This window comes from Stigmatopora argus, chromosome 16 (genome assembly GCF_051989625.1).
Source record: "Stigmatopora argus isolate UIUO_Sarg chromosome 16, RoL_Sarg_1.0, whole genome shotgun sequence".
NCBI classification, from domain to species: Eukaryota; Metazoa; Chordata; class Actinopteri; order Syngnathiformes; family Syngnathidae; genus Stigmatopora; species Stigmatopora argus.
Window position 1 is genome coordinate 12,409,635 of NC_135402.1, and position 27,818 is coordinate 12,437,452.

At 39.7% G+C, this 27,818-nt stretch overlaps 1 protein-coding gene across 8 annotated transcripts in view; it reads right to left on the reverse strand.

Moving 5' to 3' along the window:
* Nucleotides 1-27,818, reverse strand: part of palm2akap2 (PALM2 and AKAP2 fusion) — a 124,085-nt gene that overhangs the window by 16,408 nt on the left and 79,859 nt on the right. For all 8 annotated transcript variants that reach the window (XM_077622309.1, XM_077622313.1, XM_077622312.1 and 5 more), the window contains one exon: nt 4,279-4,500. In XM_077622309.1, the coding sequence (XP_077478435.1) occupies nt 4,279-4,500 (222 nt within the window). The remainder of the gene's footprint in view (nt 1-4,278; nt 4,501-27,818) is intronic.

Here is a 27,818-nt window from a genome sequence, read left to right on the forward strand (position 1 = left end):
TTTTGTATGCACTAAATTCAAGATTTTGTAGATGTCGCTGTACGACGCTGATAGCTTGACATTGCTTGCTGACACGCTATATTTATATAATGAAAAAGGCGGACGTGACTGACGCGCATTCGCATATCATGGGTGTATTGACTGTTACCAGACATCCCAAATTGGTGGCTAGACAATCGCAGGGCACAAGGTGACGGACAACCATTCATGCTCACATTCATACCTATGATCAAGTTATAAAGTGTTCAACAAGCCTACATGCATATTTTTGGGATTTGAGAGGAAACCGGAGTACCCGCAGAGAAACCCACACAAGCCCGAGAAAAACATGCAAACAAAGTGACGATCGGAAAGGGATCGAACCCTACTAACCGCCCCAACTATATCCAGTAACTGCTTATACGTGGTCCATGATTACCGTTCCTTTGGGATATTTATCACCTAATCAGTCAGAAAATCTTGATCTTTGTTTTTCATCCTTTTCTTTGTGTTACCTCCTAAAATAAAAAAAGGAAGCTGAGCAGATGTGACAATGAGAACTAAAGAGGGGGTTTCCAAAAATATTTTTAAAGTAAAAGATGATGCCAAACTCGGTATTTGGTAGGTAAATATTGTTATATTTCTTCCTCAATGACCTATCCTCTTAAGTGGTTTACTTCAGTTTTGATTCAGCCTCAAGGAAATTGTTGTGGTAATGGTAAAAGTACGAGACTGGAAGCACTGAAAATCCGGCAGCTGAAAACAGCACTGGTTTCTTAATTTTTTTGATTTTGTCAGGAATTTGCATTTCCTATACCAAAATACATGGATTAAAAAAATGTCAAGCTGTTGGACCAAATAACTATATTTAAATAAACAAATACAAATATAAACCATTTAGCATTACAATTGCCAAAATAGCTCTCAGTCACCTAAAGATTGGTGATGTCCTTGAAGTTAAAAAGTGTGACCTCACAAAGGTTTGGAATGTCATTTGCAAATGACATCACAGCTCTTTATGCACTTCACAAGATTTTTGTAGTCATGGCTGACAGCTCGAAATTACAACATGTAGTCACTTATCAACCATTTTTTTCAACATGTTAATTTAAGCGCAATAAAAAAAAATGCTATCTCGTGCGAGGGACCTAGCATTTGGTCGGTATTATTCGGCCAAACAGAAGCTCCTCAATGTTTTCAGTGAGGAAGAAAAGAAATCACTGGAGAATCAAGTTGAAGACCTCAAAGCTCAGCTCAAATTGGCAAAGGACGAGATCAACTGTCAAGGGCAAAAATTAGCAGACTTGTCTGCTAAACTGAAGTCGGAGGGGAATGAGAACAAGATTCTCTGGGACCAGGTGGAATATTTGACCAATGAGGTCCAAGTAGATAATAAAAAGAAAGACATAGAGGTCAACACAGTCAGAAAACCACAAGAAAGATACAGTAGCTTTTGGGAAACACGCCTGAGGACCAAGATTGTCAGGGAAAAGGATGGTGGTGTCTCGCTGAATGGCGATACATTGCAGCCAGTAAACGCTCACTTGGAAGTAAGTTATAGCTTTACGGTAAAACGTGGAGATACAGTTTCCACGAAGCTAAGTGAGACATTATCCAATAGTGATATGGCATCTGATGGCCAAAGTGTTTCATTGTCTCATGACAGTGATGACAGCAACAGTGCTTCATTATCAGAGGACACGTATGATCTGGACTTCAATGAGACAATGTGGGGGAACATTAAGAGAGAATCCATAGAAATACGACGAGACAATAATCAAATGGTTCCGGTAGAGTGACTAAAAGCATGGAAAATTGACCGTAATATCAGAATGTTGAAATTTCATGTTATTGTAGTTTTGATGAAATAACTGTTCAGCAAATTTGAGTCTAGTTCAGGATATGTGATAAAACAGTGTGAGATGACACTTTAAATATAAATGCCAGTTCTTATATTTATTTATTTATTTTGCTATACAGTTGTCTTTGATTATTGTTTCAACTTAATCTGAAATTCTACATTACGTACATTCACAGATGAAATGTTGCAAGATAACGGTTTGTACAATGAAATGTTTTATAATGCTGTTTTATAGAAGTTACATTAAGTTTTATCTTCCCTGATATCATGTTTAATCAAATGTTTTATGATGTAATGTTTTATGTTAGATGATATTTTATATAGTATCTCAGAAAAGTGAGTACACCCCTCTGCAATTTTTTAATCACTATATATTTTCGTAAGACAACACTGAAGAAATTACACTTTGATACAATGTATGATATTCACGGTAGAGCTTGAATAATAACAGAACTTTATTGTATCTTCAAAACAACTCAAAAAGCAGCAGCAAATGTTTAAAATGTTGCCAACAAGTGAGTACATCCCAAGTGAAAATCTCAAAATTAGTAAAAACTTGAGATCAATTAGGCATTTCTCCTCACTGTGTAGTGCAGCTAGTTTGTGTAACAAGGTGTCAGGTGTGATTGGCAGCAGATGAAATAAATTTGTCATTGTCACTCTAATTTCAACACTTCTGTGAACGAAGATTTGCGTCTTAGCTGCACACATTTTTATCAGCAGGGCGGGATGCTAGGCAGGTCGTTGCTGTAAACAAACCGGCGACTGTGTGATGGGCCGTGAATCCCAAAGGGAAAGAGAAAAAGGACTGTGAAACATTTCTTGGACCGAATCATTTGCATTCATTGCCAATGCGGAAGGATTGCCTGAATGTTCGCTTTGCAGCAAGAAGTTGTCAAATAACAAAAAAGAACAGAAAAAGGGCGATTGCTCAACTTCTGGAGAAATTAGAGGAGCGCAAAAATACAAGTGAATTGCATCTCCAAACTCCACAACTGTTGCAAGTTTTGTTGCAACCTGGGAGATAATATAGTGTGGAAAACCGTTCACATATGTCAAAGCGTCACATTAGGCATGTTCCATTTGGTTGTGGTTTTTTTGAATCCTCAAAATTAAAATGAAATAAAAAATCTGATTTCTTATTGAATTTCTTTAATTTCCTCAAAGCAATGAAACTATTAATTATTATTGTAATGAAATAAAAATTCTGACGGTATCGTAGAACTGAGCAGTCACAAGGTGTGTTGTATTCTACAAAATGCACTGAAAGGAAGATAAACATTTAATCATGAATACTTATAATGTAATTGTAGCCAAATTAGTCATTTTGATGGTAGGCTAATATGAATACAAACAACATGTGTTGCCTTTATTATAAGGCTTTTAATATTTGGGTGGGTCCAGATATTTTTTTTCGTCCATTATGTTTTTTCTGGGTTGCTGACCACTGACCTACGCTATTGGATGATTATCAAGACCATGAAATTGAGCTGCCACATTTTGGCCAATGCCATAAACCAGTTTAATATTTCAAGTTCCACTTGACACAGGCCACACCATGGTCGACCAAAGAACTTGAGTGCCCGCTCTCGCTGTCATCACTAGAGTTTGTTTTTGAAAAACAGGCGTATGAGTGCATGGCTGCAGTGGCTGAAGGAGTGGGAGGTCAGTCTGTCAGTGCTCAGACCATACGCAGCACACTGCATTCAATTGTCCGCGTGGCAATCGTCCCATTGTCCCCCTTTTAAGAATGATTTAAGCCTGCATAAGGTTTGCTGAAGACAATCAGGCTATGGGTATAGATCACTGGATCCATGTCCTGTGGTCTGATGAAACCAAGGTAAACCCGTTTGGTTCAGAGGGTGTCAAGCATGTGTGGTGGCAACCAGGTGATGAGTACAAAGACAAGTGTGTCTTGCCTACCCTCAAGCATGGTTGTGGGAGTGTCATAGTCTGGGGCTGTATGAGTGCTGCTAGCATAGGAGAGATAAAGTTCATTGAGGGAACAATGAACGCCCGCCATGTACTGTGGCATACTGAAGCAGCGCATGATCCCCTCCCTCCATAAACTGGGCCGTGGCGCAATATTCCAATAGTATAATGACAATCAAAAAATTGCAGAAATCACTTTTGTATGATATTCAAATTTGAACACTTCATTGTTCACATTTTCCAATGTAGATGTAAAGTGTAGGTCAAATTAAAGTCGAACATTTTTGCAATGATTTGCCTATGTTTTTAAAATTTATATCAAAAGCTGACATTTTGTATTCTTTTTTATATCTACTGTTTCTGTAAAAGTATTCTATAAATGTAGGGACATAAGAACATGCTTTGTTTTTTGCACCCATTTCACGAGTTTCGCTTTGTTTTTCTCATCACTTAACATCACTTGAGCCCTATTTTGAGTGACTTCCACTTTGGGAGATGCTGCATACCTGTGCTAAATCACTGTCAGGTGCCTCTAATTTCACCTCCACTGCGCTGTGGCCTTGGACACTGGATCTGCTGAGGCAGCCATGCTGGATTTGTTGGCTCTCCACCTCCATGATTAGTGGTCCGTCAGAGATTATGCTGACCGATTCCTGGAAAGTGACACTCTTCAATGCTCTCTCTTTAAGTGCTGGGCCATTACCATCCTCGGGTCCGTCCCATGATTTCTGTGAGAAAACCGAAAGAAAAAAAAATCAAAATCTTCACATTCCAGGTCAAATGTTTATCTAAGAAACATCTGTGCCTGTATTCCAGTAATGCACAAGCGAATACATGGAGCGTGTCTTACTTAGTCCAAACATGAATTGAGCCAACTTCTATCCATCAATGTAATCATACAAGGAATAGCTCAAGAAAGTGGAGCCTTTAAAATGGTCACTTTATGACAGACAGACTTTTATATCCTCTTAAGGACAAATCCTGTAACCCCCCCCCCCCCCCCCCCCCCCCCCGTGCATTTGCACCCAACATTCAGTGGTACCTATACTTACGAAATTAATTGGTTCCAGAACTTGTTTCGTAACTTGTATTTTTGGTAAGTAGAGCAGTACTTTATATGTCAATTATTTAATTTGTTCTACGATCCTCAAAGAAAAACTACCAACTAATCCTTTTAAAAATGGTGAGTTTCCTAATTTTGTAGAAAACATGCGACAAACAAGCAACGATGAGAGAAAATGAAAAGAAAATTATTAATTTATTAAAATGAATAACTCATTCATTTTCTGAACCGCTTTATCCTCACAAGGGTTGTGGGGGGTGCTGGGGCCTATCCCAGCTGACATCAGGCCAGAGAAAATGAATGAATGAATGTTTATTAACATGAATTGGAATATGCTCATTAATATGTACTCAACCTTCTCTCTCTCATTTTCTGAACCCATTTATCCTCATTCGGGTCATGGGGGGGGGGGGGGGTGCTGGAGCCTATCCCAGCTGATTCCAGGCCAGATATTAAAAAAAAAAAAATCCTGAACTGGGACAATACTGTTAAATATGCTAATGCAATCCTGGTTTACACATACCTGGAACTCAATACCGATTACCATACGTGAACTCCCATCTCTGAACTTCTTTGCCAATCATCTTAAAGTCTATCTGCTGGATGAAAAACAACGCTGCCTAGACATGTGTTACTAGTTTATGTCTACTTAATTGTTTCTATGCTTCTTTCTAGTCTTTTTTCCTGTATTGATTTCATGATTTTATCTTCAACCTACACACGGGACTAAAGATGGAGATTAGCCTTCAGCTATAATTATACCAGTGGCGGTCCGTGCATTTTCTCATAGCGCCCTCAACGAATCAATCCAACCCTCAAAAACTATTTTATGGCTATAAAACCTCTACCGCAGCTACAGCTGCGACACATAAAAAATCATCAATAATAACCTCATACAATTGAAATATCATTTAGGAATATAGCCATATTTTACTCACCAAAAATCATTTTTAACCCCACAATATCCATCCTCCTTTCTTTCCTCCTTCTTTTCTATGGCCATCGAAGCTAATGCTGAAAGTCGAGCCTGTCCTGTCGTATTTCTGGCAAACGTTTTTATTCGATTTAGTGGTGAAAATGTTCATTCCCGGTTGCGACAGGCTTGCTTGCTTTGGGGTTGTCCGACCTTTCTTAATGATGTCCAGCTTTTTTTCTTGAAAAGTCCGTGTTGAAAATGGCTTTGCCAGCAAATCTGCAACCAAATCCATTTGTTTTCCTCCGTCGGCCATTGTGGGTTGAGTTTGCTCACTCTGGCCTTGGCCTGCCTACTCTGTCACTAGCCAATCATAGTTGGTGAAAGCAATGACGTATCCCTACGCCTGCGAGAAGGCCTGGTGTCACCAACTCGAAATCTGATTGGTTAAAGCAACCGTCTAATCGACGCTTGTTTAATGCAGCAGAGCCTGCAGAACTGATTGTGAAGGCCTTGAGGCAGATTTCTGACCCTGGCAACAAATAATGGCTGAAATGTGATTGGTTAAATGCTTCAATATGAAAACACAAATCTGGAAGCAGTGCAACCAGGGGGAAAAGCAATGAAAGGAAGCTAACAGACCATTTGGAATTATTTCATAAGTATTCATGGACAAATTATAACATATGATTCAGATATTTCTTAGGCCAGCAGAGAAGGCCTTGAAGGCCCTGACGGCCCGCCACTGAATTTTACATATTTACATAGGTATATATTTTCATTAACATGAACATGTACATGTTCCTTAATATGTATTGTCCCTTTATTAAATAAATCAAACTCAAAAATTCGAGAGAAAAAGCACGTAATTTTGCCTCATTCAAAACATGCAGAAACTGTTTATCACATCATAATATCTCATCTCATCTAATTTTCTGAACCGCTTTATCCTCCATAGGGTTGCGGGGGGTGCTGGAACCAATCCCAGCTGTCTCTGGGCCAGAGGCGGGGGACATCCTGAATAGGTGGCCAGCCGATTGCAGAGCACAAGGAGACGAACGTCCAAGCACACTCACACCCATACCCATACCGAGGGGTAATTTAGAGTGTCCAATCAGCCTATCATGCATGTTTTTTGAATGTGGGAGGAAACCCATGCAGGCCCGGATAGAACATGCAATCTCCACACAGATGGACATGACCTGGAATTGAACCCTAGACCCCAGAGCTGTGAGGCCGATGCACTAACCACTCGCTCCACCGGGCTGCCCTATCTTAATATATGAACATTTAAATATTGAAACTACAGCACAATCACATTTGTAAAGGAATGGCTTCTGGTTTTTGAAAAGGAAATTAACAAATCTACTGTGATAACACAACAAAATTGCAATAACTGCAATAACTTTAAACATATCTGGCGTCATCTAGCTTTATGAATGGTTATAATGTCTAGATGCAGAATTTAAGACGATCGAAATTTTCTGTCTCAATTCAATGCAAAAAAACTGGTTATATTTGGGCCAATATTGTAATTCATTTGCAGAGCAATCACTGCACTGGATAGTTTTTCTTTTGCACTGAGAGTGTGCGACCAGTGAGTAATTGCGCTGTTGCACATCTTAGAGGGAACGTTGTGTGTAAGCCTGATTAAATGACACCAAATGTCATTGAAAAAATGTATAACAACACAAGGTTGCCTCCTCCATTCCTATTTTCATGCCAAAGGACAGTTTGGCACGTTTTACTTTGAAGTCAGCATACAGTGTCCTTCATCATATTCATTAGTGTCGTGTTTGAGGTAACTACAGTATGTCTGGAATGTCAGTCCCTCCCAAATAACCCCCACCCCACACCCACACAAACACTTGCACACAAGCACACATTAATGTGTTATGTTTTTGCTCAGGTCTGAGAGGCAAAATTCCATATGAGACATTTTCCTCAGGCATTAAGTAACAGGATATCCTATCCAATTCTAGGACATCCTCTCTAATGGATGTGGACTCCTCCCACACACCTTTTGTAAAAGTGGTCATGATTGAAGACTTGATGTGCAGGCAAGTGACAGCTGATCATACAACAAGTAAAATGTTCTAGATTTTGCTCACCCAGAAGCAAAGGGCCTTCATTGAAAGCCACTACATAGGAAGTAGCCACACACTTTCATCTGACTGGCGAAAGTTAGTGGCTAAGGCAAAGTATATCTACTAGAGCTTTCCCAACTAGTCGACATTGTCAATGACGTAAATGCGTCGGCAAGCAAATCATAATGTAGATGATTGGTGATGTAATTACCACCATGAAGTCAGTTAAAAAGAAAATCGTTCTCAATGACCTCACCGAACTCCTCCAATGCCCAGGTTTTATCCTCGGAGTTTCTGTCTGGCCACCTGGTACCCTTCAGCGGCCTTCGGAGTCCCGTGGGCCAAAGAGGCCTGATAGGACTGTTTTTTAAGCCTGATGGCATCCCTTACTGCCCATCTCCACCAGCGGGTTCTGAGGTTGCCTGCACGACAGGCACCGACCACTTGCGGCCGCAGCTTCGCTCTGTCCCCTCAGCAATAGAGGCACGGAACATGACCTACTCAGACTCAATGTCCCCCGCCTCCTCCCGGACATGAGAGAAGCTCTGTTGGGGGTGAAAATTGAAACTCCTGACAGGGAACTCTGCTAGGCGTTCCTAGCAGACCCTCACAAAACGTTTGGGTCTCCCAGGCCGCACCGGCATCTGCCTCACCATCGGAGCAAATTCATCACCAGGTGAGTGCCCAAGACATGCGGCCGCAAATACGATGACATGACCACTAAGCCGATCATTGAATTGCGGCCTTGGGTGTCCTGGTGCCAAGTGGACATATGGACACCCTTATGCTTGAACATGGTGTTCATTATTGTAAATCCATGGCGAGCACAGAAAACACACAATAGAACACAACTCGGGTTCTGATCAGGGAGGCCGTTCTCCCCATTCACCCCCCTCCAGGTCTCACTGTCATTGCCCACATGAGCATTGAAAACCCTCAGCAGAACGAGGGAGCCCACGAAGGAGCACTCTCCAGCACCCCTTCCAAGGACTCCAAAAAGGGTGGGTCCTCTGAACTGCCGTTTGGTGCACACGCACAAACAACAGTCAGGTTCCGTGCCCATAGCCAAAGACGGGGGATGCTACCCGCTCGTCTACCGACTCCAGAGTGGAAGAGTGTCCAACCCTTCTCGAGAGTAATGGTACCAGAACCGAAGCTGTGCATAGAGGTGAGCCCAACTACATCAAGCTGGAATTTCTAAACCTCACACACTAGCTCAGGCTCTTTCCCAACCAAAGAGGTGACAGTCCACATCCCAAGAGCTAGTTTCTGCAGTCGGGAATCGGACCGCCAAGGATCCCTCCTTAGGCTGCTACCCAACAGTCGTCGCACCCGACCCCTCTGACCCTCTCACAGGTGGTGAGGCCATGTGAAGGAGAACCCACGTAGTCTCTTCGGGGTGTGCTCGGCTGGGCCCCATGGGTGTAGGCCCGGCCACCAGGTGCTCGTCATCGTGCCCCTCCTCCAGGCCTGGGTCCAGAGTGGGGCAGTTGTGACCCGTATCCATGCGAGGGAATAGGGAGTTTGACAATGTTGCTTGTCATAAGAGGTCTTCTTTGTCTGTTCCCTCACCTCACACTAGTTTGCCATAGGTGACCCTACCAGGGGGACAAGACCCCAGACAACATAGCTCCTAGGATCCCTGGGACAGACAAACCCCACCACCACGATATGGTGATGACTCATCGGGGGAAACAGATAGAAGCACAATTAAAACAACATACCTCCCAGGATCACTGAGGCATACTAACCCCACCACCACAATAAGGTGATGACTCATCGGGGGAAACAGATAGAAGCACAATTAAAACACTGATGTATTAGGATTGTTCCCTGGGAGTTTTCTACCCAATTTCTAAACCGGTGCCTGTGTGGGCTGCAGCAGCCTTCGAATGACTGACGTAGTGGACGACCAAAACCACCTCAAATCAAGGAGCCAACAGGAGGACCTTTAAGCTTCTTGTTTATTAATAATTGTAGCATTCCTTAGCCTTAGCTTTTGCAGGGTGAGTATCAACACTTTTTGTACTGAGTCCTCTTCTGTACTCCCTGTACACATACGACTGTACACCGACCCACCAGTCTAGCTCCATCATCAAATTTGCCGATGACACCACTGTGGTCAGACTCATCTCAGGGGGGGATGAGTCTGCCTACAGAGACGAGGTCAACAAACTGTCTTTGTGGTGTTTGGTGAACAATCTCACACTAAACACCACGAAAACTAAAGAAATAATCCTGGACTTTCGCAAACGCAGCACAGATCTGGCCCCATTCCTCATAAATGGAGTATGCGTAGACAGGGTCCAGTCCTTCAAATTCCTGGGGGTCCACGTCACGACAAGCTCTCCTGGCCTACCAACACCATGGCAGTGGTGAAGAAGGCCCAGAAATGACTCAATTTCCTGAGGGTACTCAGGAGGAACAACTTGGACACTAAGCTTCTGGTAACCTTCTATAGAGCCACTGTGGAGAGCATCCTGGCATACTGCATTACAGTGTGGTACGCTGGAAGCACGGCAGCAGACAGAAAAGCCATGCAGAGAGTGATCAACACCGCCCAGAAGATCATCGGCTGCTCTCTGCCCTCACTGGATGACATTGCCAGCCCTCGCTACCTCAGCTAACATTGTTAGGGACCCATACCACCCTGGTCACAACCTGTTCCAGCTGCTGCCCTCTGGCAGACGCTACAGGTCTCACAAAGCACGACTTAGGGACAGTTTTTTTTCCCACAGCCATCAGGACTCTGAACTCGCGTTAGCACGACACACAATCCCTTCTGTGCAATAACTTCGGGGTGTGCAATAACAAAGTGCAATATCTTAGATTGTGCAATATTTTAGAATTTACCTTGCCAGGATGTGACTTTTTATATTTTTATATTACTTATTTATGTTTTTTTTTACTGAGAAAACACACTTTGTGGAGTTGCACCACCAATTTCGTTATACGCAGCTGTATGATGACAATAAAGGCTTTTGATTTGATTGATTTGCCTCCACCCTGACTTCCAGCTGCAGTTTTTAAAAGGAACCTATCAAGGGTTGTTTGCTTTTGTCTTCCCTTAAAAATATTCCAAAAATGATGCACACAAATGTCCTCACAATAGGATAACCACTTGCCAACGGGAAGTATACTCCTCTCATATTGGCGAGCAAGCTCCGCCACGCGTAAACCATTCTGATTTGACTAACAGGGGAAAAAACATTGAAGCCCAGTGCTCCAAGAGGCAGTTGCGGGGAGAAAGTCAGCAGCCTCTCGCGTCGTATCTCAAGGTAAATATTTGCTTGCAATTTTACTCGTATCTCAAATTGCTCTTATGTCGGGGCACTCGTATGTCAAGGTATTACTGTATTAAAATGAATAAAAGGAAGGAAAAACATTTTCTATTTGTGCAGGTGCATAAGTGTAAGGAGGAAGCTAACGTTAGGCAACAGAAAAAGCCCACGAACACATGCACATGAACACACATCTAAACAACATCAAATTATGAATTCAAAACAACTTAGCATTAAATGCAAATTGCATTATCAGTCATGGATGGATAACAGGCCCTGTTATCCATCCATGACTGATATTGCAATTTGTATTTAATGCTAAGTTGTTTCCAATGTCCGATTCTTCATTTCATTTGTACCAGTAATATTAAATAAAGAACAAAGTTGTTTTTACCACAATCGAAAAACTAAAACAAACATGGAAAGTTGTTGTTGGGAGACAGCCAAAGGGAGAGTCAGGGCACTGCTTCTTCTTTGGCACTGAAATGGGTGGCATTCAGCACAGAAGAAGCAAATTTCAACAGAGAAGAATGACACGCCAATAATACAAACAGCGTCGTGCCTTTTTTTCAAATTGCATTACATACATTATTATGTATTTTTGTGTAGGCGCAAAACCTGTAGTATGGTAGTAATAATAGGAGTGATCCGCGGCCATGTGTGGTCTACATTATCGACGATATTCGAGGGATTACTGTACCACTGGAATTGTAAAAGAAATGTAATAACTTAACTATGAAAATGCTTGTTTATGGGAAATACATTTGCAGAAATATTTAAATAATATTGGAAACTCAACTAATGTTTAAAACATGTTTGCTTGGCCTTTATTTTCTTTGCTCGTCTTTTGTATACACATCACAAGTCAGCAAATTATTCTTTGGTTGAGTGAAAATTACTCCAACATAAACCACAAAAAATGTATTAGAATACTGCAAATATACAACACAAACAAACTATATTAAAATAATAAAAGTGAGTTAAGACACAGCAGATGCAGTTGTCAGAGAAATAGAGGATATAATGGACAAATATTGTCAGGGAGTGAAAAGGAATCAAAGGCCAAAAAAAGATGTACTGTGGGTCTGTGACTCAGCTGTTACCGTCTAATTTTTCGTTCTCTCCCTGGCTGTCATCATCCCACATCTGGAAACTCTTACGCTCGTACTGTGGCACATACAAGTCACAATCTCAAATACGTACATGAAGACCATTTTTTAGACACTGCATTGCATGCCTACGACTGAGCGGGGGTGAGGGGTTATGTGCGTGTAAAACAGTCACAACCCAACTCAAAGTTGGTCAAGAAGAATTCAGGTCCCACATTAATTTCCTGAAAATGAAAGTCTCACAAAGCACAGTATTTCAGCCACCTTTAATTTTCATTCAGCCTCTTCCTGGCTTCATTTTTATGATTCCATCAAGTAACTGGCACTTCTGTAATACAGTGTTTTTGGACTCACTGAACAAAGTTGATTGTCTTTTGTGGTTGTGTCTCTGGAAATAACTTGAGCGTCAGTCTTGTGATGTCATTTCATATTTTCTGATACATCATTCAGTAAATGATATATTTATTTACAATAGGAATCTAATTTTAAAAATCATAGCAGAGCACTATAATAGTTAAATCTCTAAGTACAATGCAACAGCAACACCGGACACTTTTTAAATACCTAAATATGACTATCCTCACCTGTTTTTTCTTTAACAGCACGTTTCTCTTGGTAACTTTTCTTAATCCATTTATTTCTGAAGTGTCTTCAGTAGACTTTCTTATGCAACTTTCAATAATGCCTTATCCTGCTGTGCTCTTCCACCCTTGCTTCGTTCCTGCTCCATATTGTGGGTGTGCCAGACTTTTTCCTGGCCAAGCCTTTTCCTCTTCTTCTTCCCCTCCTTTTCCTCCCCTTCAATTTCTTTCCTCTCCTCCACAAAGCCTGTCCTTTTTCAGCAGCATTCCTGCTGGCCGCTCGCCGAGTTGTGATGTCATAGTGCAGAAGTGTGAGTGCATATGTATGTGCGCGTTTATTTCTCCAAATGGCCTCATGCACAAAGATGCCTTCTGTGCCGATGGCCCAGCAAACATCTATCTGCCTCCTCCTACCTTCCAGTCTTAAAGCATGAACCTCTATGTTCTGCTATTGAACAAAAGACGATTGAAGAAAGGTGGAGGAAAAAGTAGGAGGGTGATGTTCTTCTATTCACCTTAGGGTTGTTGACTCTCTCTTGTGAGATTAAGCGAACTGCTGCATGTTTCCTGTTTTCACATTTTCTTAAAAGTCTAATGAAATCCTGGTGACTGGAAGGGAAGAGACAAACTGTAGGAAAATGAATGATATTAAGGGGTTGTCAATGCACTTGTTATATTCGGTGGCTACATGGTGCTTCGGAGTAACATCCACCATGAAAAAGAATCACCAATTTGGGACAGGTTTAAAAAACAGATGAGTCACATTTTTATACGGAATGCTCTGTTCATGAATCAATATCTAATTGTTTTGTTTGTGTTTTGTAACAGGATCGTGGGTAGAGAAACCGGAGATACAGCGTCATGGCTCACTTTCTTTGCTGATTACATGCTCAATGCGGAAACACTTTCCTTGAATGTACAACCGTAACTATCAATAATTGTAGCCTAATTTCCAATACAACAAAAATACTGCTATAGGTTAGGCACAAACATGTTTTTTTTTTTTCATTTTCTGAACCCCTCACTCTCGCAAGAGTCACGTGGAGTGCTGGAGCCTTTTCTAGCTGACTATGGGCACCTGGCAGGGGACACCCTGAATTGGTGGCAAGTCAATTGAAGAAACAACATCCTCGCCCAAACAGTTTTTCAGACTATAAGGCGCTCAGATTTGTCATTTGTATAATGTAATTATTGCTATTCTCAATAATGTATTCATTGTTTGTTTGATTTATGGGTATTATAAAAGATGAAAATGTGTTTTTAGCACTTAACTGGAGCAGGGTAATACAGTTATGCTGTAACAAAAAAGGTTGGAGGTCATTCAGCAAAGCTAGAATTGGAAACAAATTGAAACGTTGGGTTACAGGGTGCAACGTCTGTGAGGAATATAGTTTAAGACAGGCCTGGGCGATATGACAAGAATTGTGATCACGATACAAACTGTATCAGTCGTTATCGATAATTATCACGACAACTATTAAATCTTTTGTCTTTCAAATTTGAAACTTCACACTTCTGTGAATAAGTAAATAAATAACTCGTTAGGCGGCCCAGTGCCAGTGTGGTTGCCGCGTCGGCCCCATAGTTCAGACTGAGGTTTCAATCCCAGATCTGGGATTTCCTTTGGGGATGTTGCATGTTCTCCCCGGTCTTGGTTTGTACTCCTTTTTCATCCCACATCCCAAAAACATGTTTGGTAGGCTGGTTGAACACACTGAATTCACCCTGGGTGTGAGTGCTTGAGTGGAAAGTTTGACTGTCTCCTTGTGCCCTGCGATTGGCTGACCACCAATTGACCGCTGCCTGGTGCCCATAGTTAGACGGGATAGGCTCTAGCAGACCTCAGAAATGTTTCAAAGTTCAAGCTCCTGGCGACGTTACGGCGGCCATGGAAGTTTAGTCCAGGCAGCCGGCTGACGTTGTTGCTCCAACCCAAAAATAGAGCTCCCTGGACAGGTAATCTGGACGTTGCGGAGGAGCGAAGTGAAAGTTTAATTCCCACCCCCCAAAAATGACAGCAATAATGATTGAGAACGGGGTCTAAGTACGTTGAGAAATCGGCAAGAAACTTTCATTATGGCTCACAGTTTGATGCAAAGTGTCTCAGAGATTGATGACAACAGCTCCGAATAACCTTTTTTTAATTTAAATTAAGCGCAGAGGAAGTAGTTTCACAGTGAGTAAACTACTTGCGCAATTACAATTTTTTTATATATAGATTATATTTAGATATTCATACATTATATTCTTTTCATATACTTATAGTTGTAATATTTAATAAATACACTTCTTGATAATTGTACTTGTGTACTTGTATTTCAGTATAGGTGCAAAAACATGTAATATCGCAGTAATAATAGGGGTGATCCTACTTTGCGTTTTTTTCATTAGCGCGGCCATGTGTGGTCGACATTATCCGCATCATATTCGAGAGATTAATGTACATTTAAATTTTTTCATGAGGTTACGGTGTAGTATTTAGGTTTTTGGAACAAATTTTGCTAATACAATGTATAATATGTGTCTACTTCAAAAATCCAAATCAAGAAACTTCTGGAACCAATTGATTTTGAGTACAGTTACCACTGTCACATCAGACAAAGCAAAACAAGAGAGAAGTTAACCTGGAGTATACATCAACTTTTAGGCAAAAAATGTTTTGTATGTTCCCCACTGTTTGTCGTCATGTAGCTCAAATGCAGTCAGTAGTATTCCTTCAGCAACAAAAGAGCAGTTCAAGCCTATTGAATAGTTGCCAAAAACCACACCATTGCCATCGCGTTGCACACAGTCACAAATAACAGTTCTTCTGCCAATGTTGACATCAGCACCCTGTAGCTTGGTAAGCTACTACTTTGCAGACACTTAAGCTCAATAATGCCCAGCTCGTCAGCTTTCAACTTTCGTAGCATGCACACGGTAAGAATAAACAATTGAACAATTTGGGGAAAAAAAATTGCGGTTAATTTTTTTCCACAGATAACCCGACAACATCAAAAATGAAATGTTTCAATAACTAAGTTAATAAGTCATTCATTCATTCATTTTCTGAACCGCTTATCCTCACAAGGGTCACCTGGGGTGTTGGAGCCTATCCCTACGGGCACCAGGCCTGGGGAACCCTAAATCGGTGTCCAGCGAATCGCAGGGCACAAGGAGACGGACAACCATTCACACTGACACCAGCCTACCCTGCATGTTTTTGGGGTATGGGAGGGAACCGGAGCACCCGCTGCAAGGCCACATAAGCCCGGGGAGAACATGGAAACTCCACACAGTGAGGACTGACCTAAGATCAAAACCTCAACCCCAGAACTGTGACCAAAACTAATAAGTGACATATATTTCTTTCAATATTATATTTTTCCCTCCAAGCCAACTTCTCTCCTCTTTATTTTATGCACATGCACACAAGTTGTGATTTGAATCATAAACTCCATCCATGTGGGGGCACATGCAGTACCTTTCATTCATTTTGTAAACAACAGCACTAACGGCCAAAAGTTCCATTGCAAGGCATTGTTAATCCATCAGTGAATGACAACAATATATTTTCTTTTGACAATTTACGTTATCGGAAGAAAAAAAAAACTCAAGCACAAAAGACCTGAACTACTAGACGTGTGCTATGCTATTCTAGCCAAATATTTGCACTCCCGTGCCATTGAAGTTCACCTTTTCGCAAGTCAATGGCAGTACAATTTGATAAAATAGGATACTAGTCAAAAGATTCTAATAGGGAAGTTGTTAAACACACAGATGATTGTCAGTAGATTTGACATGAGACAAATAAATTTTCTTTACTGCAGAATTACAGTAAAGGAATGTAATAGGAGCACAGGTTTGTTAAATTTATGCATGTGATTGTCCAAGCGGGTCAGTGCTAACAGGTCAATACAGACATTGCTTGAAGCACTGTTGTGTCATTATAGTTGCTGACGATTATTTAGAAAGACAGCAGCTGAACAGTTTGGCAATTTTATTTATTTAGATGATGAGAAGATGAGACTTGAATTAAAGCTTTCATATCCCTTGCAGTTAAAACTTATTTAACACGTTTTAAATACTTGTTTAAAGAGTTATTCTGAGATCATATATTTATCAAGGCTATTTTCAGACTATAAAAGTGCTATAGAATAAAGACAGCAAAAGCTTTTCACGGTTTACCATAATTTGTGTAAAGTCTAGGATTAGTCCAGATCAAATGTCCTCTAAACAGGAAACTTGTACTAACTTGTATCCGCGGATATGGCCTCCCAACAAAGGAAATGCAAGCTAGCTAAAACAAAAGGCCACCTGCAAATGACCACAAAACAAAAACAATGCACATGCACTGTCAGGCTAAACGTTATCACAACGCCTCAAAATAAACGTCATGGAAGGCTCATTATTGGATGAATTAAATAGAATACTGTATACTGCACACATTATCTGCAAATATCCATCGTGGGCCCTGGATGAGATAAATCTTTGACAAATCAAAACAGGTTTACTTTACAATAAAACAAAAACAAATATGTAACTGTTCACACTCCCATTCGTCAAGGAGAACATTTATTGCTGAAGGTAAGACTTAGTTGACAGATTAGGATATTAAGATGGGATTTAAAACAATTCCTGGCAACTCACAATAAGCAGTTTTGATTTTTGTTTGTTTGATGAAACAGTGGCAGACCTACAGAACAAGAAAAAAAATGTGGCACTTAAAAAGAAGAATGAATCTAATATCAGCTGGCTAGTGTTAGAGGTCTATATGACCAGACCAAAAGTAAGTTAGGTTTAATTTTTTAGATGAATTGTGAAAGAAGAATGCGCTGAATATGTATCAGAGCTCATGGCTCAATATTTAAGTATTTCACAACACAACCCAAACACCCCCCAAAGGACCCCTTAGTGAAACACGCACCCATGGAGTGAGACTTCAGGATGAATACTACTAACTAATGCTACATTTGATCACTAAGAAATGGAGTACAGTAATCCCTCGAAAATCGCGGGTAATGTAGACCAAACATAGCAATAAATGAAAAACCGTGAAGTAGGACCACCCCCATTATTACTACCACAATACATGCATTTCAAATAAGCGCCACGGCATAAGGTCGCACGGGGCTCGTATTTCCAATAAAAATCCACTCTCACTATTTGCGGATAAAAAGGACGGGCATTGCCCACTGCCCGCCATTTTTCCTCAGTTGAGTGACTTTGACCTTCTTCTGCCTTCCGCCATTTTCCTAGTTGCAAGTGGAAGACACAGAAGTGGCTTCAGCTTGCAAATTTCAATGTGGATTTTCACATTTTTATGATTTTTTTTCATAAAAAATCCCTGAGTAGTGAAGCTGCGAAAGTTGAAGCAGTGAAGTGAAGAATGATCACTGTAAGGATTAGTTTTACATTAGTATATATTTGCTTGCAATGAAGAATATGCTTTGTCTTACTATTGAACTTAGTTTCATATTATTATTATATGGTTGCTTGCAACGAAGTAAATGCTTTGCTCCTGAGACTCTTAAACTAAATACCAAAATGCCTTGGACCTTGGACTGCTTGGAGTGGACTAAACAAAGAAGATTCAAAACACCTTGAGCTGCACATGACTATCAAACCTTCATTTGTTTTGAATATATTGGATTGGATTGGACTGGATTGGATTGGATAACTTTATTCATCCCGTATTCGGGAAATTTCGTTGTTCCAGTGGCCAGAGGGTGAGGATGCAGGAATAGGAAAGGCATTTTAGATATAAATAGATAGGTAATAAGTAGGTCAAGAAATAAATACATGAATAAATATATAATTAAATAAGCGTGTTGCTTAGCACATATATACATACATACATACAAATAAATGTACATGCATGCATACGGTAGGTCTTAACACAGCCATTTTTTTGTTAAAGAGCCTGACAGCTGATGGGAGGAAGGATCTGCGGAAGCGCTCCTTCCTGCAATGAGGGTGCCACAGTCTATTGCTAAAGGAGCTTCGGAGGGACTCCACAGACTCATTGACGTCTCACTTCTGTTTCCCACCCCTTCCTTGAGATTTGATACATCCATTGTAACTAGGGTCCTTGAAGGTAAACAAGAAAATAGGTGTATGAGGCCAGAACAGAGCGGGGACTCGGCATGACCAGTTCTGTTCTCCTTGCAAGAAGAAATCCAGAAGATTGTCTTTTCTCTTTATTTGTGCATGCATTTGGGAATGCCTATATTTGGGAATGCCTATTGGTGAACCTATGAACTTTGGTGCAGAGAGGTCTAGTCACACAGCATGGCCAGTTATGCACATTTATTCTTTGCACGCAGTGGACAGAAATCCAGAGTAATGGCGTCGACGTTACGCAAGAGCAAGGATGAATTGGGAAGAAGCAGAATGTTGGAACAGGAATATTGTGAACAGCGATATGATATGGATCACTTTGGTCCATGTAAACATATTGCTAAGAATGTTGCAGTTGAAGACCACATTTCAAAGCATAATAACAATTAATATTGTGAACCAAGTTTGCTAGCCTCTACAGTGGCATTGTGTATACTGCCCTTTTTAGATAGACGACTCCAATAATATACCGATATTTGTCATGCATGTTCAAACGGAATTTTTTGATTGACCTGACGTAGACATTTGCGGAAAAATTACCGCTGTATGTCGTAGTCCCAACTTCGGAACAATAACGGCTTGCAAAATGTATAAATGCAGCAGGTAATTTTACAGATTGTAGCGTTAAAGTTTGATGACAAAGCTAGTCTGTGACTGACTATGAATCAAAGAACTTATTAACTAAATACCTAGATTTAAAAAAAACCTGAATACTGATTTTAAGGTTCGGGAAACTGTTAACTATGAACAGGATGGATCAGGACATTGTGGCTAAGCAAAGGTAGTACAGTCATACCTTTACTTACGAATATCTCTAGCTATTAAATGTTCAGGTTACGAAAGCAAATGAGTGCCTCGAGATACGAAATAGATCCAAGTCACGAAATCCCCCAAAAATTATTAAATGCATTTCCTGTATTATTATTATTTTATTTTGAAATTGTGGTGGATGCATTGATTCTCACTTTTTGCTAAGCTCTACTGGGGTCCCATTGGCTCTATTACAACAACCACTATCCATGTTTCAAGATTCTCTTCTGTACTTTTGACTGCCGTTTGTCATCACGGAGTTCTGACGGTGTTTTTTGTTGAGTTTTTCCAAGTGTGGATAAAGCAGCTGCTTCTGTTTTTATCATCATGCCTCCCAAGAAAATTACCAGCGCAAATGAAAAGAAGTGGTCAGCAAGGAGCATGAAATCACATGACACTCCAGGAGCAATATAACCAGAGGGCGAATGAGGGAGCAGCGAGCATTCCAACAGCGAAAATAAAAGAAATGCTGGAGAAATTTCAGGAACTTTCTGTATTTGTCGAAAAAACACATCCACAAAGTGTTCACGGGTCGTGCGATCGCCCATTTTGACGACATTTTTTGTTGCACTATAAAAACATTATTCAAAGTTGTCAAAGGCAATCATCTTTGGATAGTTTTTTTCAAAATGGCCGTCAACCAGCACTGCAGAAAGGGAAGTTAAATCCAACCAGGTAAGAAACAGTAGCGACTAATAAAATTAAATTTCAAAGGAATCATAAAGGCAGCCCGGTGGAGTGAGTGGTTAGCATGTCGGCCTCAAAGCTCTGGGGTCCTGGGTTCGAATCTAGGTCACGTCCATCTGTGTGGAGTTTGCATGTTTTTCCCGGGCTTGTGTGGGTTTCCTCCGGGTAATCCGGTTTCCTCCCACATTCCAAAGTCATGCATGGTAGGCTGATTGGAAACTCTATATTGCCTATAGGTATGAGTGTGAGCGTGGATGGTTGTTTGTCTACTTGTACCCTGCGATTGGCTAGCCACCAATTCAGGGTGTCCCCTGCCTCTGGCCCGAAGTCAGCTGGGATAGGCTCCAGCACCACCCCACAACCCCAGTGAGGATAGAGCAGGTCAGAAAATAAGATGAGAGAGAATTCGCTACCTACTCACAAAGGAACAAATTCTTATCTAGTGGTTATGATCTTCAATACTAAAATGTGACATTACTCAGAACAGACTTACCACGGAGTGCGCGAACGACAGAAAGAACAGGAGAAAGACTTGACAGACGGCAACGCACTACTAACATAACAAACTTTAAATTTAACTAGAATTAACTAAGATTACTATACAGACACTTAAAAACAACTTTTAATGTTGCGTTACACTAAATTTAAATCTTGTGCGGTAACCAAGGCAAATATGTTAATGTATTCCACCGCGGCTTACGAGTCGGAACTTGCTGCTTCTCCATGCCTCAGAACCGAATGTATTCCAGTTCATTTAAAAAAATTATCTAACCAGCCACTATTTTCAGATGCTTGCTTTGCTTTCAAGTCCATGTAGATTCCGCTGACGTTTTCGCAGATTATCGACACAGTCATCCTATCTCCATTTTAAAAAAATGCAACATGTATGGCCCGGTGCTCATAGATATTTTTACGCGAGGGAGATGCGGCGAGAAAGGCAGAGCGATGCTGTTCTTATAAGCGGCCTCTCGCATACTCAGCCACCCGGACGGCCGCACCGGGAACCATGTCGTATGCTCGTATGAACAATTTGTCTCGTATGTCAATGCAATCATTTGCTCGGAATATTCCTTGTACCTCAAATTTTTCATATGTTTGGACACTGGTATGTCATTTGGCAGCTCTGTATGTGTGAACGCAGCTATACAGTAGCACAAAGCTGCTACTTCACTGCTTGAAATAAATGAGCAAAGTTAACACAGACCAAACTACAGGGATACATCTACTTACAAAATTAATTGATCCAGAATGCATTTCATTACTGAAGAACTGTTTTTAGGAGACTGCCAATGGGAGGCCAGAGGAGTGTAGGAAGATTGTCAAGCAGGACGCAACGGTACCGCAACAATTTGAAAATTAAGTAACGGATACAGGAAATGTATTTACGTTTTGGGAATATTGGAACAGTTATTTGCATATCAAAGGATTACCTGAAAATTTTGTATCTAGTAGATGCATTCGTAAGTAGCGGTACCATTGTACTATTGTTGATTCTACTGGCAACAATCATTTATTTTCAACACTGCTAATCCTGGTCAGGGGCACAGTGTTGTATCCTACCCCAGCTGACTTCGGGTGATATGCGGACTAAACTAGACTGGTCGCTTGACAGTCATGGGGCACACACAGACATGGACAACCATTTGCACTCACAATCACACTGCCACTGAGCGGGATGAACCACTACACACGTGGCCAAAACAATCATTAAACTTTAAATTAGCTACTGTCTAGTCTTAAATGAACTACTTGGGGTAAAGTGTTATGAGATTAGATTAGTGAGAACAGGACAGCGGCCATGTATAGACAGCTTAATGCACCTTCGAGCCGTAAGGCAACTCCACCATTATTATTGTCAACGAAAGTTTGAAGGATGCGGAATGGGGAAAAACTATGTTTGTTGTGCTCATGGCTGCTCTAATAATCACAAACAAACATCACTTTTACAGGAAACTGACGGGTATATCCCACAGGAAAGTGTGGTTATAAACAATACTACGTGAATACTTGATGCTGGTTACGTTGTGAAATCCTCAGACCCAAAGGCCCAAGATTTTACCTCATTGATATTTAAACATACTCACCGTATGAATAAAAGTCTTAGATCAAGTTATAAAAGCTCAATATGTGGTGATGTTGTAAATAGCCTAGCTTCACACACACAAAAGCAAAGGAAGCCATCGTTTTAGGTGTGTATTCCATCCTAAAATGTCAACATTTGGATAGGTCAGTGTTTTAGTTTTTCTCAGCTTTAACTCTAACTTTAACTCTTGAAACAAAGATGACATCCTCAAAGTAGCAAGAATATTTCACCCAAAGCAGGGTACAATTATTGAGAGTACAATTGTATTTCTCATACATTTAATCAAGTTGCACATGATTTAGACTCAACTTTATTTCTGCCATTGTTACACATTTAAACATGATTTAGTATTTCTCCATGTCTTACATCTTTGTAAATGATTTATTAGAGGTTAACCTGCTTTTAGCATATTTAACCTTCATTCAGCACAATTCCCAAGTAGAATTATCTTGTTGAGGCAATATATATATATATATATATATATATATATATATTTATATATATATATATATATGTATATATATATATATATATATATATATATATGTATATATATATATATATGTATATATATATATATATATATATATATATATGTATATATATATATATATATGTATATATATATATATATATATATATATATATATATATATATATATATATATGTATGTATATATACAGTGGTACCTCGACATATGATCGTAATACGTTCCGAGACTGAGATCGTATGACGAGATTCTCGTAACTCGAGCGGACATTTCCCATTGAAATGAATGGAAAACAAATTAATTCGTTCCAACCCTCTGAAAAAAAAACAAAAACAGGATATTGGATTGGAAAAAAATGTTTTATTTCTTCTAATTCGCCATATTTTGACAAAGTAATAAATAACGAGTGGTTTAATAGTAATAAAATGTGTTTAATAGAAGTCAAATTAGACGCATTTCGCGGAGGGGAAAGCAACGACACACACGGAGGCGGGGGGAGTTGTTGGGGGGGGACTTTATCCACGGCAACGACGCACTCGTGTAAAACATGTTTTATTTCTTCTAATTCGCCATGTATTGACAAAGTAATAAATAACGAGTGGTTTAATAGAAGTAAAATTAGACGCATTTCACGGAGGGGAAAGCAATGACACACACGGAGGCAGGTGAGGTGTTGGGGGGGACTTTATCCAGGGCAACGACGCACTCGTGTAAACATGTTTTATTTCTTCTAATTCGCCATATATTGACTTTATCTATGGCACTCGTAAACGAACAAAACAAGAGTTGTTTGGAACTTGCCGCTTCCCCGTGTCTAATTACCGAGTGTATTTTCCAAATCTTTTCTTTGAAAAACTCTGCCGATCCATTGTTGTTTACCTGGTATATAAATGTAGACCAAAGTGGGGGGAAAAACGGGTGTGGAAATGCAAAGTCCGCCCAGTGTTCGTAGACATATTTTATACACGAAAGATGTGCAAAAAAGACAGTGCCATGGCCACCTGGCTTGGTCGCATCACGAAATTTGACCGCATCATGGGCGAATTTTTCGATCGAAATTTCCGTCGTAAGACGAGAATATTGTATGACGAGCGGTCGTATGACGAGGTACCACTGTATGTATATATGTGTGTGTATATATATGTATGTATATATATGTATGTATATATATATGTATATATACATATGTATGTATATATATATATATATATATATATATATGTATATATGTGTGTATATATATATATATATATATATATATATATATATATATATATCAGTAGCGGGCCGTCAGGGCCTTCAAGGCCTTCTCTGCTGGCCTAAGAAATATCTGAATCATATTATATTTTGTCCATCAATGCGTACTTATTATTCCAAATGGTCTGTTAGCTTCCTTTCATTGCTTTTCCCCCTGGTTGCACTGCTTCCAGATGTGTATTTTCATATTGAAGCATTTAACCAATCACATTTCAGCCATTATTTGTTGCCAGATCAGATCTGCCTCAAAGCCTGCACAATCAGTTATTGCGGGCTCTGCTGCATTAAACTAGACTGTTGCTTTTAACCAATCAGATTTCGAGTTGGCAACCCCACAATGATTTTTCATAGGCGTTAGCATTTTGCTGGCTGGGACATGTCATTGCTTTCACAAACTATGATTGGCTAGTAGGCGGGCCAAAGCAGTACCGAGGCAGCCGAGATCGCAAACTCCACCCACTATGGCCGACAGAAGCAAAAACAAATAGATTCTGTTTGCTCACAAAGCTATTTTCTAGACGGACTTTTTCAGGAAAAAAATGGACATAATTAAGAAAGGGCGGTCAACTCCGAAGCTAGCAAGCCTGTTACAGCCGGGAAAATGGTGTGTGGGGCACTTTCAGCGCGCTAACTTAGCTCCACAAGCAAATAGTATATTGTTGTTTTGATTTAAAGCTATTTTCAAAACAGACTATGCCAGAAATATGACAGGACAGACTCGACTTTCATCATTAGCTTCGATGGCGATAGGAAAGAAGGAAGAAAGAAAGGAGGATGGATATTGTGTAAAAAGGATTTGGGGTGAGTAAAATATGGCTATATTCCTAAATAATATTTCAATTGTGGGCCAAGTTCTGATATCTGAAAAGCTCCAGTGTTTGTATTTAAGCTCGTGTTTGTATTTAATCACAAAAGGCTGCTAGGAAGTGGATTTTACCCCAGTTTAATTTTTGGCGTTTCACCATTGACGTCCATCGCTGTCTTTTCCCGGGAAAAATCACCCCCCTGGCCTGGTTGTAATGTCTCAAAAGCTCCAGTTTTTGTATTCAATCAATAAATGATGCTAGGAAGTGGATTTTACCTAATTTTAGTGCATTTTTTGTCATTTCACGTATGGACGTATCGACGTTCATCGCTGTCTTTTTACCGGGGAAATGATACTCCGGGCCCGGTTCTGATGTCTAAAAAGCTCCAGTATTTGTATTTAATCAATAAATGCTGTTTTTGGCTGGATTTTACCCCATTTTCGGGCAATGTTTGCCCGTACGCCATTGACGTTCATCGCTGTTTTTTCCCGGGAAAATCACCACCTGGCCTGGTTTTAATGTCTGAAAAGCTCCAGTATTTGTATTTAATCATGAAATGCTGCTAGAAAGTGGATTTTACCCCATTTTTGTGCATTAATTTATTGATTATTTTTTATGTGTCGCAGCTGTAGCTGCAGTAGAGGTTTTATAGCCATAACACAATTTTGTCAATGAAGACAGCGACAGCGACAGCGACAGCAACAGCAACAGCAACTCATGCTCTCAGCAATTGAACTTAGTTTTGATGTACTGCATTAATCACTTGGAGCTTTCCCCATAAGAATCGACTTAAAATAGTACATTGTAGGCTTAATATGGTGTGAAATTAATTAGTGCTAATTGGAAATTAGTTTGAAATTACTCTAGGCGAATAGTTTAGCCCAATTTCTTTAATACAACGCACGCCCCTGTCTTAAACCCAAAATAGCATTTATATATATATATATATATATATATATATATATATATATATATATATATATATATATATATATATATATATATATATATATATCAGTGGCGGGCCGTCAGGGGCCTTCAAGGCCTTCTCTGCTGGCCTAAAAAATATCTGAATCATATATTATATTTTGTCCGTCAATACTTATTAAATAATTCCAAATTGTCTGTTAGCTTCCTTTAATTGCTTTTCCCCCTGGTTGCACTGCTTCCAGATGTGTGTTTTCATATTGAAGCATTTAACCAATCACATTTCAGCCTTTATTTGTTGCCAGGGTCAGAAATCTGCCTCAAGGCCTTCACAATCAGTTCTGCGGGCTCTGCTGCATTAAACAAGCGTCGATAAGACTGTTGCTTTAACCAATCAGATTTCGAGTTGGCAACACCACAATGCATTGTTGCAGGCGTAAGAATACGTTATTGCCTTGTCACAGGCGTAGGAATACCTCATCGCAAAACATGTTTTACACGAGTGCGTCGTTGCCGCGGATAAAGTCCCCCCCAACACCTCCCCCCGCCTCCGTGTGTATGTCGCTGTCTATACTATCCCCGACGAAATGCGTCTAATTTTACTTCTATTAAACACATTTTATTACTATTAAACCACTCGTTATTTATTACTTTGTCAATATATGGCGAATTAGAAGAAATAAAACATTTTTTCCAATCCAATATCCTGTTTTTGGTCTTTTTTCGGAGGGTTGGAACGAATTAATTTGTTTTCCATTCATTTCAATGGGAAACGTCCGCTCGAGTTAGGAGAATCTCGTCATACGATCTCAGTCTTGGAACGTATTACGATCGTATGTCGAGGTACCACTGTATATATATATATATATATATATATATATATATATATATATATATATATATATATATATATATATATATATATATATATACATACATATATATATATATATCTATATCTATATATATATACATACATACATACATATACATATATATATATATATATATATATATATATATGTATATATATATATATAAGGGTTGGGAAACCCTTTGACAGAGAGAGCCATAAACAATTCATATTTTGAAATGTTATTCTTTGAGAGCAATATTCAGCAATTAAAAGTGACAATACACCAAAATGTGTGCCTTTTTAGTCATTTCACCACAAGTACAAAAAGTCTCTAAATTCTTTTGACAACATTGTTATGCTGTTGATAATCAACGAGGATCAATGAGAGCATGCATGCACAAAAGTTTAGTAAAAATAAAACACTAAAGCGGCACTAGAGATCTCCAGCGGTTTCCATATTTTAACTCACAAGTATATGTACCCATCAAGAGAGCCACATGTGGCTCCCGAGCCATAGGTTCCTTACCTCTACATTTTGTCAATAAAGCACAATCACACTCAGTTTGGTCCAGCTGCCTTTTTTAAAACATATGCTAGCAATGCATGCTAGCGTATGTTTTAAAATAAATGCTGAATTTATATGTCCCAACCATGTAAAAGAAAACATTGTTCAACATTCATAGGGAAAATGTCATGGTCCAGTTTTTCAAAGTCTTATGTCAAATCTTAGGAAATTTGTGTATTTATTAGTTTAAATCTAATGTCGTGCTCCCTATATTATTTTTGATTTAGTTACTATTAAAGCAAAACAAAAATACAAAACATTGCTGAAATTTGAGACTGGAAACTGACCTTGTCATCATCCACCAAGTCCTCTTCTTTTACAGATAAGAGTTTGGAGAGGATTCTAATAAGGACATCACATTCCCAGTATTTTTTGTTTTGTTTAACGGCATATTAGTCCCAAGAAAACATTTTAACACAGAAATTTCTTCT